Source organism: Phoenix dactylifera, chromosome 2, assembly GCF_009389715.1.
Source record: "Phoenix dactylifera cultivar Barhee BC4 chromosome 2, palm_55x_up_171113_PBpolish2nd_filt_p, whole genome shotgun sequence".
Taxonomy (NCBI): Eukaryota; Viridiplantae; Streptophyta; class Magnoliopsida; order Arecales; family Arecaceae; genus Phoenix; species Phoenix dactylifera.
Window position 1 is genome coordinate 749,752 of NC_052393.1, and position 13,342 is coordinate 763,093.

The following is a 13,342-nucleotide window of genomic DNA, read 5'->3' on the forward strand; positions in this document are numbered from 1 at the left end:
TAATCTAAGCCTGAACTCTTTCTGGCTGGAGCACAAAACCTGGACTGAAGCCAGCTAGGCTCGATAGGGTTCGAGCTAGCTCAGGTCTACTTCCGACCTTACTCAAGGCACCCTTGAGTCCTAACCTATTTACGAGTTCTAGGACATAATGGATAGCTATGGCTCTCCACGATTATCTTAGTGAATTTGAATAAAACTTGAGTTCTGATGCGAGGCAATGGAAGAAAACACGGTGAGGTTGTGGATTCAAGAGGAAGGCTTGGTGAGAGGTTGGACTCCTTCAATCAAGGCTCTGTGAAGAACGGATGTGTGAGGCTGAAGGTTAGGAAGGAGAGGCACAACTAGTTAAACCACTGACATCATGATGTGGACCTTAAATTTATGTAGTTGCCCTTTGAAATTTTGTTTATATTTTACAATCCATTATTTAATATCATCTTTTCCCTTAGATCCATATTGCTCCCCAGATTGTCCTAGTTGTAGTTGTACTTTGAGATTATGAGAAGGGTGGACCTCACCCTTACCTGCATCAAATAGCCAAACCTATGTTGAAAACTCAAACCTTCCATTTAAATTTGGAGCCCAACACTGCAGTGCTTCTATATCATCTCAAGGCTTGCGAATCTGAGTTCAATCTCAGTAAAAAGTTTCTTAGGTTTTAATAGGATAAAATTTATAATTCTACTAGAAAAATAGAATAAACTTTACAAGAGTTACTCAAATTGGCCATAGGTACAATACATTTGGTCTCATAAATCAGTTTTCTCCAAATTCATATTGGTTTTAGCCAAAACCAGGACATCTTGGTTTTGATTTCAGAAGTTGTGGCGTAGCTTGAAAAATTATTTTCAGAGTGCAAAGACAATCAAGTGCTACTACAAAATTTGGCGTATCTATTACGAAAATTTATGTTGCTTGCATCTCAAAGAATATCGCAACTTTAGAGTGACTTCAGATAATTTTGTGACTGTGTAACTACGTTATAGCTGCTTCTGTCTCCAGAACTTATCTGACCACTTCTTCTGGAAGAAAAATTTTGTAAATAACGGATTCTGGAAAGAGAGAAGCAGACTATTTGTGGGGGCCTGGATCACTGTAGAACGATTCCTTGACAACTACGCTGCGGAGGCATCTTTGTCGAAGCAAGAGAGATGCTATGCTGCCATTCTTCAATAAAATGGGACATCTCCTGTCATATTCTCCGTTCTTTATTATGATGAATGATGGCTTGAACCGTGTGGATTACGAATATACCTTGACCATGAGGTAGCATAGTTTGTGTCTAGCCATCTGCAACATTATATCATTTTACTGATCACTTTTTAGGTCAAATTAGGCCTGGTCATATCATCAAGATGGGTATTGACTGGATTATCTCTATTCCTTTTGAAATTTTGGCTGATTGCAAAGTAACTATAATGCTGTAAATCTTTGAAAAAAGATATTTTTTTCTGAAAATGCTCTATATCTAATGGCCAAGAATGGTGATGAACCTTGTATAGAGCAATGATCAGTGGTTTACAATAATTTGGCAAATTGAACCACAAATGAAGATTTGCTTCTAATCAATGCAAACAGTAATCGTGGCTCTGTACAACAATCCTGTCGTTGACTTTGATTTAGGTGTAATGTTCTCAAACATGATCTAGTAGTATATCTCCAGTTTGGGAACCATTCTCATTCTATAGTTAGCATACAAGTTTATGTTTGTGCTTCAAAAAACATGTGATGCCTACAGATGTGGCTGTTTCAGGCTCAGCCTTTAATATCTCATTTACTATTTTATAAGCTATGACAAGAAACTCAAGCATTGCCATTTGTGAAGTACTGAAATGAATTGTTATTTCTTGATGGATATTTCAGAACTATCCACGATCAATTGTTATCACCTTTCCAAGTTTGAGATTGGTATTAGATTCACAATATCAGAAACCATAGTTAATATTACTGTATTAGACGTTTTCCTACCTCTTTTTTTTTTTTTTTTTTTAATATCCATTGTGTGTCTGTGGTGGGTGGGTTTGGCGTGGGTTGGTGGTGGGGATGGGAGGTGGGAGGTGGGCAGCTTTTTATCCGACAAGGTGGGGACCTTTTTATCCGACAAGGATCATGATTCATATGGTATGTGGATGCTAATATTTGAGGACTCGAAATTTTTACGTTCACTGACTCGAATATTTTGAGGGTGGTAATATAGTTTACACCTTTTCATGACTGTTTTAGAGAAGGAAATATTGAGTATTTAGCGGGGAAATCTAATCATCTGTCAAGATTTAAATGGTTAATGGGTTTCCGAGTGTACAAATGGTGATTTTCTTGAGAAATCCTTCAAGCTCTGCGGGATAGATGTCTCTTAAGGATTTATCATGGTCTTCCATGGTGATAATCTCAGCTTATCACCATTTCTTCTTCCAGCAGCCCAATTGCCTTTGGCTTTTTACGTTATGCATTGAGATATTCAATGGATATTCAACCAAAATTCATGTTACTGATCACGAACGGCTTGTCCTTTGCATTTCCTATGAAATCTCACAACATTCTCATAAGAAAATTCTCTTCATCTATTAACAAAAATAGTTTCATCATATATATAACCGTGCAGTATGGAAGGGATTTTCTCTTCGGACGCTGCACTACTCGATCAAGATGTTGCTACGCAAATTATGGTTTGTGGAAGTTTTTAAAGTTTGTAGTTGCTAAGAGATGCACAAAATGTACTATACGCTTGTCATGGGTTTGATCATGGACCGTCAATTTTTTCTGTTCTCCTCCGACCAATTATACTGCTCTTATCTCACCAATAGAACATCCCATCTTGTCTGTTAATAGCAAGAAAAATTGCTCTCTTCCTCTCAATTCAAAAATATATCCTTATGACCTTCAATAAGAAGAGTCAGAGAAAGGTGGCAGAAGAAGAAACTTATATGCGTCCTTTGCTTCCCTTCAACATCAGTTGTAAGAAGATTGTAACGAAGGGAAGAAACATAGTGTTCATGCTAAGAAAAGGCAGATTACATTTATCTTGGTCGCGTAGGGATGCAATATTTGATTTGTGGCCGGTTCTTGTTTTTTTTTTTTTTTTTATGTGGGTCTTTATACGGAGAACAGAGGACATGAGAACAGATTAAACCTTCAGCAACACAGCCAGAACCTTTGGTCCTGCTGTGAACGGACATCATGAAGAATGCCAAGGAAGATGTTCTCATTGCAAGGTATGCAGAGTTTCGAGCCAGGCTTGAATTCATACTCCTCTCGAGCTTGATCAAGCAATGCCTGGAATAATGGATGCTCGAGGAAGGTGATTTTAATGACAAACCTCTTGCATTCTTCTCCCACATACACCACCAGGTGGCCCCTAGGGACATCTTTTGGAATGGTCTGCTCTTCCTGGGAGCAAGTGAGGAGAGAGCACTGGGAGGGTTCGCTGGTTGCACCAATCAAGAACTCGTTGCCCTTCTCCTTCCATTTCCTCAGGAAGGCCCTGAGGAAACTCCCTCGAGGCATCTTCTCGTTCGAAGTTTGTGAGACTTATCTTGTATGAGGAACCACAAGATCCAATGTGTTTATATATTGTAGGGTGCTAGGGTGTTGGAGCATTCAATTAAGGTGAGCTAGATACGGACTAGAATGATTGCTAGAGAGTGAGCTGTAAAACCTTTGCTTCCATTTTGAAGGCAATTTGGAAATAATAAAAATATTCTCTGATTTTTTTTATAAAAAAAAACTCTTAGATTGTTATTGTATTTTCTTCATCTGAATTATTCTCTGAACTATTTGATGTAATTAACTTAATCAAGAATTATATGAAAATGTGTGGAATTTATAAGTCATTTATGAACTATTCACATACTTATTCAGGGGACACTATCATGGTTTTTTCATTATTGTTCATGGTTATCTTCTATTCTATTATTGTATTTATATGGAAAGAATATCTGAATATGTCTTTCTTTGCCCTAGCTTTGGAATCCAGATCTTTGACCTTGGACAAACTGTTGCTAGAATTGTGGCTTTAATCCAAGTAATGTGTTTGTTTAGGAGCTAGATTTGGAGCACTAAATGAAATAGTGAGTACATATTTTTTGGTAAATCAGATTTATTAAACCAATCTAGAATAAATACATTTTTAAAAATCAGCAAATAATATTTTAAAAAAATAGTAAAAATATCTGACAAAGTTGTCCATGAATCTAATATGATAAAGATTTCACTGAATTAAAAAGCAAAAAAAAAAAAAACAATCGAAGAACTCTAAATTGATATGTTGCAATGGCCCAGGAGCTCAGCTAAAAACACCTCTTTTTTCCAGAGAAATATATCTCAACTTGAAATTGCACCAAGGTATCAAAGATGTACCAGATCATCTCGTATGGAATAAATATCATCTCCCTCTCTCTCTCTCTCTCTCTCTCTCTCTCTCAAACACGCAATAGATAGGACTCAGTGACCCGGAATAAATGCACCTCGAAACTCTCAAAATGTCGATTTGATGGCGAAGGGATAAGGGCTGAAGAAGAATAGGGATGACTCATCGGTCTGATTCCGTTGGTTGGCGTGCTGCATTCATTTCAGTGCAGAAGGACCCACCCTCTTCGAGTTTTAGCCGTTCCCGTTTCCATTTATTCAACACCACCTGGCCGCTATTCGCCTGTGGATAAGGCGGCCCTTGGACTGGCCTTTCATCCGACCATTCAATCAATCCCTGGTGGGCTTCTTTCCCACCACTTCGCCTGCAGCCATGTTTGCTGATGCCCAGGTAGAGGGTGAAACCAGTCTCTCTTGGCTTATTCCATGTAGCTGATGTGGAAGGCAAGAAAAGAATCGAATGTTTCAGGCGCTCCCTTCAAGCCCTCGTCAAACTGATAAGATATACTTCATGCTTTGGAATGGAACTGGACATCTGCGACAGACTCCAATGTTGATCTCAACATACAGTACTCAAGGCCTCCGTTAGATATGTAACCTGGCTGCCTCCTCCTTTGGGTGTTTCTAGATTTATGATGTGCATGCGATCACCAAGAAAAAGTACTGTACGATGATGGAAAGAGGCTGATGAATTGCACTGTGCCATCTATTGAATTAGCAGCAGCATGGACTAATCTGGGCACAGCAATACTACAATTTCAAGCAAAACAGGTTTTGTCCCTCACTGTTATAACCTGGATTAACAATTTTCCGAATGCGGGACGTCAGAGAACCCACGGATCCGAGACATTATCCACTTGAGAAGGACTGTCTTTGCATTTCAAGTGACGCATTTATCAGGAAGAAACTCAGGCCGCCGAATGGATTTGAATGCTGATGCTCGCGGAGTTATGTTTCATAGAGTTTAGTTCCTTAATTGTAACCCAACCCCCGCCCCACTTAAAAAAAACACAGGTGGCTTCCCGCTTCGAACATTTCACTTGATATCATTTCATTTGAGAGTGGATCTCTTTCTCTGTGTGGGCTGTTTGGTTCGCGGGAAGCATTTTTCCTTCTAGGAATATAATTTCTGGGAAACAAATTCTTAGGAAGAGGATGCTTAAGAAAGTACTTTTGGCATGTTTGGTTGATCATAGGAAAGTGACAAATTTTCAAAGTGCTTATATTCGGTTGGCCATCCATTTTCCTGGGAAAGTTATGTATAATTTCCATTATGTCCTTAATAAAAATTAGGTCTTTAATGCATTTTTAATGCTTCTTTAATGCTGAAGGGTCTTTTTGGAAAAAAAAATAAAAATAAAGTGATTCCGCCTCATGGGAAAGTAACTTTCCCATAAAATGTGGGAATCATATTTCCATAGGAATACAACTTTCTCATCTCTCTCATTTGAAAACTCCAACCAAACAAGAGGCATCTCATTACTTTTCCATTGACCACACTTTCTTCCCTTCTTTTCCCACGAACCAAACGAGCCCTGTGTGTGTGGAATGGAAGCTCGTCTCGGTCAATATTGGCTTACGTTGGCTTTTTGGTGATGTTGCCATTCAATTTAAGTGGACCCAAATGACCTAAGCATCCATCCAACCGCATACGATGGAAGAAGTGACTGTTGGTTGTTTAAATGTAAGCAGGAGGAGCGCTGGACTGCAGTTGTGGCCACAAGTTGGTCATCACTGGAACATTGATTGCTTGAAATTCATGGGCAATAATGCTCGTGCTGATTGGTCTTTTTCTTCACTGATTATCAGACACTTGATTTAGAACTATTTAGCTTCTTTTTTAAATTGATGTTTTGAAAATTCTTATAATAAATAGCATCTTGGAAGTCCACAATGTTGAAGTGTTGGTGGTTATAAAATAAAATTCATTCATTTATTTTGTTATTATTATTTTCAGGCACAAGCGCTTTTTTTATTTCTATTTGAGCCTTTTTTTAATTTATTCTTAGTATTGATGTAATTTTATATCAAAAATCGTTGTTTAGATCTCGTATCGGTATCATTCTATTACAGCATCATTACGTGTGTGAAAGTTAATTTATCATGCTGAGTATTGGTATGTCTTCTACCGCATATTTATTCGGTACTAGTATGGCAAACCTTACTTTACATAGATAAAAGAAAAGATTAGAGGACAATGATAAAGCATTTTTTATACTATATAAATTATTATATTTTATTCTTAAAGAGGAGAGAGAAAAAAAAGGGAGAAAACATTATGATGAATCCTTTCTCATCCGTCATGTATCAATTTTTTTTTTTTTTTTTGTCTCTCTCTAGCAAATGATGATAAAACATCTTCTGCACAATTTTTTTGTGAAAATGAATAAAACAAGGTGAAGCAACGGTAGATTGATGTCATTTGTCTTCTATCTTTTTGTTTGTTTTCAATCAATTCATCATGCTACAATTGAAATGGTATACGTATCTCATCCTTGACAACGAGTGGGTCTTTTAAAGCTAAAATGACGTGGCCTCGAATTTGTAGGACGCATGTCCTCTTAGATGGATGCACCTGCTGCTGAATTGGCACATGGCGGCTGTGTCCTTCGCACCCATCCACCGTTGGATCACCCCCTGCACATCTCTCAAAGCGACCCAAACTCTGTCAACCATCGCTTGCACAGATCTCAACGCGAGCAGTGGATGATCCAACGGTGGATTTGCGCGAAGGTAGGTGAATCCTTCTTTGCCGCGAGGGGTACAGCCAGAATCCTTTCTTTTTTTTTTTTTTTTTTTTTTTGGTAAAAAACGGCTACTCAATCATATAGATCTAACATAAGTACAGCCTGCCATATCCGTAGAAATAAAAGACAACAGAGAAGAAGGAGCGTCTACAGTAGACGTCCACAAAACATCCCCGGAATGCCGGGCCACAAAAGAGGCGACCCAATCTGCGGCCCTGTTCGCCTCTCTAAACACATGACCAATCTGGAAACCGACCATCGTCTGAGCCATCCTCCGAGTCTCCCAAATGAGGGGGTGACCGTCGCCGTACCTGTCCGCCCCCCGGATCCAATCGATCACCACCGCAGAGTCTCCCTCGAGGAACACCCTCTCGACGCCAAGAACCTGCCTGGCATAGGATAACCCCTCCCAAGCAGCCCGTAGCTCCGCACCAACAACTGTAATCCCAGGTGTCCGACGCCCACCTGCAGCCACCAATCTACCACCGTGATCCCTGATCACAAAGCCGACCCCTCCAGTCAATCCTTTCTTCATTGTTAGCTGAGACAAGACAGCGGAACCTGCGTTCCTTTCTCGCGCTTTGAAAGCAACATGAGAGTACAACAGATTCCATTGGAAAAAAGAAAAAAAAAAAAAACAGAGAAAGACAGAGAGAATCACTTTAAATAGCTGAGCACAAGACATAATGTAGAAACTGAATCCATTGTTTCAGAAAGCTAAATTACGCATCAAATTTCTGGAGATCCAAAATTACCAATATGATACATAATTTGGATTTTTGTTAAAAAAAAGGATAATATTTTACACTCTATCACAGGTAAGGCTACAAATGGGTCGGATTGATCCGAGATCCGACCCAGCCCGACTCGTGTAGACCCGACCCGACCCGACCCCGAATTTTAGGATCCGCGGATCCGGGTCGGATCCTAAAATTAGATCCAAATCATTTTCTGGGTCGGATTTGGGTTTACCGAACAGATCCGACCCGACCCGAATGGACCCAAAGAGAGAAAGAGAGAGGGGAAAAAAGCAAAAAAAAGTTTTTTTTTTCTTTTTTTTTATGAGTCGTGGCACTATTGGTCCGTCAGAATCCTCTCTCAGTCCATTACACTGTTGATACTTTCCTTTTTTTTTCCTTCGGTTTTTTTTTTTTTTTACTTTTACAATGAGGAAGCGAGGGAACACCGAACTGATATGGGTCATGTGCTAGTTTTCTGCAACGGAATTGGATTTTGGAAGAAGGTCTGGGATATTTTTTGTCCTCGTGAGAGGGGAGCTGGGAGACGTCAAGTTCCGTCCAATCAGTCATATGGGCAAAAAATAGTGTGATATGAAATTTGGCTTGTAGACCGCCCTAGTTAGTAAGTCGGGGCCATCTGGAGATCAATTGCAAGTCTTTCAAGTCACGGGTCACCCAGCACCTCATAATTATGATATGACCAAATTAGATTTGCCCAAATTCTTTTCCAAAAATACAAAAAAATTGGACCCGATTCGAATCCGAACCCGACCCAATTCAGACCCGGACCCAATCCGAACCCAACTCGGACCCGACCCGACCCAATCCGATCTTCAACCGGGTCGGGTCTGGGTCCAAAATTAGGATCCGAACAAAAAACCGAGTTGGATCGAGGTCACCTAGGATCCGATCCGACTCGACCCATTTGCACCCCTAATTGACAGGATACCATCTTGTAAGAATATAGTGTATTGGATGATAAGAGCGAAAACCATTGTTTTGGTTTTGAAATGGAAGGTCACAGAAAAAAATGTGTTTTCATGCCAACTAGACCGAGTATATTTTTCAATCTGAAAAAAAAGCGGTAAAACAACCGGTAAAGCTGACATAAAAGTCATTGCATAGATTTTTAGCTTTTTTTTGTGATCATATTTACTTGTTATACTTCTAGTACAACTCGAGTCTTTATGATTCAACATTATGATTTATTAATAAAAGCAAAGAAGACCTAAATTTTATTTTTACTAATTATTATTATTTTTAATTTCTAAAAGATTCGAGTTGAATATATTGAAGAAAATACTTCTAGTACAGCGGCGACTCACACTGATTGAGTATGAATACAACCAATAAAATCAGAAAAGAAAAGTTGACGGAGAGAAAAAGGAACAAACTCATGATTCTCCCAAATAATTTCTTGCGAATAATGTGCAGCATAGAAGGCGACTCAGTTAACAGCAATGTTCGCCTCTCGATAGACATGAGTGATCCGAAAAGAGCCAAACCCTTTCGAAAGCCTGTGTATATCCTGAAGTAATGAATGCCGGTCGTCATTGCTGTGTTGGTCTTGAATCTACTCGATCACCATAGCTGAGTCTCCTTCAAGGTAAATGCTATCCGCACCCAAAACTAGCCTCGCATAGGTAATGCCTTCCAATGCAGCTTTCAACTCTGCTCCGATAATAGTCACAAATTTTCTTTTCCCTCTTTGTGTAATTAAATAGGATATCACTTACCAAGCAACAATTATCTCTACCGTCTACTCAAACAATTAAAAAGCAAAAAAAATTAAGCAATTCACACACAAGAGGCAACACAATTTTTTAACTTGAAAAATCATTCGATGTGAAGAAAAAAAATCACGGAACCTAGTCCAGCCAGAAACTTCCACTATTTAGAATAATTAGATTATAATATATCCTCTCTAGTTCGACTAGAGGCTGCACAAATATCAACAAGATTAAATTTTGGCCTCCATAATAAGAATATTCATCACCAATAAGGCAAAATCCAACAATAACTGACAAAATAGAGGATGGATTTCACTAAATGTTGATGCTTGAAATAATCAATAGAGAACGTTTTTCAAAAAATCCAAATTATTCAATCTGTAGCTCTCAATACCGAAAACAATATACTGAATTTTAGCCAAATTTGGATAAAATTTACCATCTGGTCATTCGACAAAGTAGCACATTTTCTTCTTCTTCTCTATTTTTTTCACCATTTTTCGTAGACCCAAAGGCTCCTGATTTTCCAGGATTGTCTCACCCAAAGCTAGGCGGTTTTAAACGGCCATCTTATACTCTTTTTAAAAAAAATTTAAGATGATGTGGGTCCCATATGAAGAGGGACCACACCAATACTGATTACAAAGTCCACTCCTCCACTACCTCTGCTCTCAGAAGCATTGGAGGGTAGGGGCTCCCAAGAGAAAAATAATTCTAGTCGCTACAAAAGCTGAGTGTGAGTTCCAAATATCCCCAGCTGATCTAGGTAAAGCACCGCAATAGTACTTGTGATCTCAACAGCATGAAGTAATATTTTATCCACCACTGTTCTCGAGTATACCCTTTTGTCTTTGAAGATCCAGACATTTCTGTCAAGCCATATATGATAGGTCATATAGGCGCATCTGATACCCTACTCCGCAGTGCTGGGCCTTCGCAAGGACTCCTTCAAATGGCCTAAGAAGTGCTCAATTGAGGACGTAACCTGCAGCATACTAGATGAAGCCATTGCGCACCTCCAAATCTGGGTCACCCGTGGGCATCCAAAAAGAACATAACTAATAGACCCCTCCATATCAAGACATCCCTTGCAAACTGAAGTAACTCTCACTCCCCTCATAGCCGGCACATTCTTGGTCGGCAAGCATCAGAAGCTTCATCCACCTCATTGAGCCATAAATAAATATCTCTTCCCATATTCTTCTTTTGATAAACATACAAAATATTTCTCAAGACCATCTCAGGACATATAATATTTTCTCTCCATAGCGACAAAACTTGGATACTATGATAAGGTACAACTTTATTCATTTCAAGCAGAGCCGGTCATGGGCCAAGTTGAGGTACAAAAAATGTCAAATAATTCCAATCCTGATTGAAAATGAATATAATTTAGGCCCAAGATTTGGCCCATGGTCAATCATGATTTCATGTTAGGAACAAAAGAAATGATCCCTGTCATCTATATAAATGATCAACCCTGATTTCAAGTTAGGAACAAAAGAAAGGGTCCTTCTCGTCCATATAAAGGAGTAATCATCAAAAGAGAAGACGGGGAAGAAACGGCGAGAAGGGTTCGTATTATAGAATTCCGATAGATAAGTGGATTTGCCTCTTTTTTTAAAGATGCAACAGCGTACTGAAGGATTCCAATTTTAATTAAATAATAAAGGGCAACATCAAGAGAGAACTGAGTGGAAGGGCAACTCTGTTTTCATGACCTGCATAAGTCTAACTCTACCATTTATATATCTTAAAATTATCTTACTTTATTATTCGTCATATTAGGTAGACTGCCGTATCACTTGCCAGCTGGAGCTCATAACTCGTACAAACCTATGATGTAGGTTGGGTGCACCTGCATGTCAAGTTACCACGGAGAAATTTTGGTAGCCTACTCCTCGTAGCACGGAAGCGCAATTGCCTGCTAGAAACATCGGATTGACATGAAAACGTCACAGTTTTGGTACAGATGATACTGCTTATCAAGACAAGATAAGCGTGTGAAAATTTTATTTCTAGAATTTATTTGAATATTCTTACGGAAAGAAAATTTTATAGAATTCATAAATAAGATCTTCATGAATCTTTTTTTCCTCCTGCCTCTCAAAAATCAACACTTAAGCGGGGCCTAAATAGACTCTTAGGAAATACAACCTACATAGATCAACAGTTCGTTTCTTACATAATTTTTAGTATAATTTTGCAGAAATATCCAAATGGGCCCTAGTTTAGATGATTCGGCTGAGAATTCTATAAAATTCGTTGGTTAGGTTAGATCTATATTCATAAAAATGATTCAGAAATTATATAGAATTTTCAGCTTAATCACCTGCTCTTAAAAGGCAGGCAAATCTAGTAAAGGTGGTAGCTTTATATTTTAAGTCTTACGTTCATGTTCCCTATGACATGTAATGTTCGGCTGGACCCCATCAATAAGATAAGATGATGGCCGGATTCATCGGTGACATGGGGGTCGATGACTGAGACGGTGGCCGGCAAACCCTACAGTGTAACCACTGGCTCTTTCTCTTGCAGCTGAAGAGAAGTGCGCTCCTACGCGAGGAACAAAAGAAGACTGAACTTTAGCATGATGTGGAATCGAGGACATGCAGGAGAGGGGTCAATTAATTCATCAATTTCCTTATCAGGTAGGTGAAGAATGCTTTCATGGCTTTCATTGATAAGATCAGGTCGCTTTAGGTGTTTCTTTCCGTACCTTTCGGATATGTATCATGATAGTTTTGATTCTTGAAGAGATAAAATCTCTCTATAACCTATTTCTTAGGCAAACTTTTTGAACGTTTAGCTTCAAAGTTGGTGCAGGCGTGACACCGAGGGCAGATTCAACCCTTACATGAAGACAAATGGACATGGACAGGCCGCGTGACTCGTGGAAGCAATCATAGAGTTAAAATAACTTTGCATCTTAATAATTGGGGTGTTTTCTAGAGGATAGATTTTTAAATTTATCTACCTCAAAGAATTGTACTATCATGATTTAAATCTATAACCTCTTCTGATGTAGACATAGGATTGAGCTACACCCTCGTATATAAAGTTTTTTTTTAAAAAAAATATTAGTAAGCAAAAATAAATAAATTTAAATGGATGTAGACATGAATTACGAGACATTAATCATGCACCATATCAATTACCATATCTTATGTTAGTGAGTTGTTTTTATCTCGGTGAATGGTATGTATCAAGAAATATCTGGTGTAGAGTATAATTTCTGATGATTCATGAAAATCCAACTTTTTTTATTTTTTGATACACCAATTTCTCATACTATACGCATATAAGTACAACTAATAAAATCAGAAAAAAGAAGCTGAGAGAAGTGAGTAGGAAACATTCGCCTCATTCACCCAGAAGAAATCTCAAAATGATGTGCGGCGAAGGAGGCCATCTAGTCAGCTGCCATATTCATCTTTCGATAAACATAAATAGTTTTGAAAAAGTCACAATATTTCATCATCCTCCGAATATCATGGAGCAGAAAGTGTCCGCCCGTGTCCGGAACAAAGCCATTCTCAATGCAGAGGCCCTGTTATTTTGTCCTGCCCTAATATTTTAACTCTAGTTTATCTCTAGATATAGCAGGGGCCACCCGAAACCGCTACAACTTGTGCCCCTCGATTCGGGAACCCACCGCGTCCCCACTTCGCAACCGCATGAAAACCTTTGGCCACCTTTCCTTGGAGCGACAACCGTACGATATAAAAACATGGGGTTTGGAGGAGAGGAGACATCATCA

At 38.9% G+C, this 13,342-nt stretch overlaps 1 protein-coding gene across 1 annotated transcript; it reads right to left on the reverse strand.

Annotated features, from left to right (window-relative positions):
• Nucleotides 1-3,066: 3,066 nt before the first annotated feature.
• LOC108511356 (auxin-responsive protein SAUR50) lies at nucleotides 3,067-4,406 on the reverse strand. Its single transcript, XM_026805144.2, has one exon. It carries the CDS (start codon nucleotides 3,502-3,504, stop codon nucleotides 3,133-3,135), a length of 372 nt encoding a protein of 123 aa, XP_026660945.1. The 5' UTR covers nucleotides 3,505-4,406; the 3' UTR covers nucleotides 3,067-3,132.
• Nucleotides 4,407-13,342: the final 8,936 nt, after the last annotated feature.

Coding starts and splice junctions, on each gene's coding strand:
- LOC108511356 (XM_026805144.2), bottom strand. CDS start 3,504: ATGCCTCGAGGGAGTTTCCTCAGGGCCTTCCTGAGGAAATGGAAGGAG.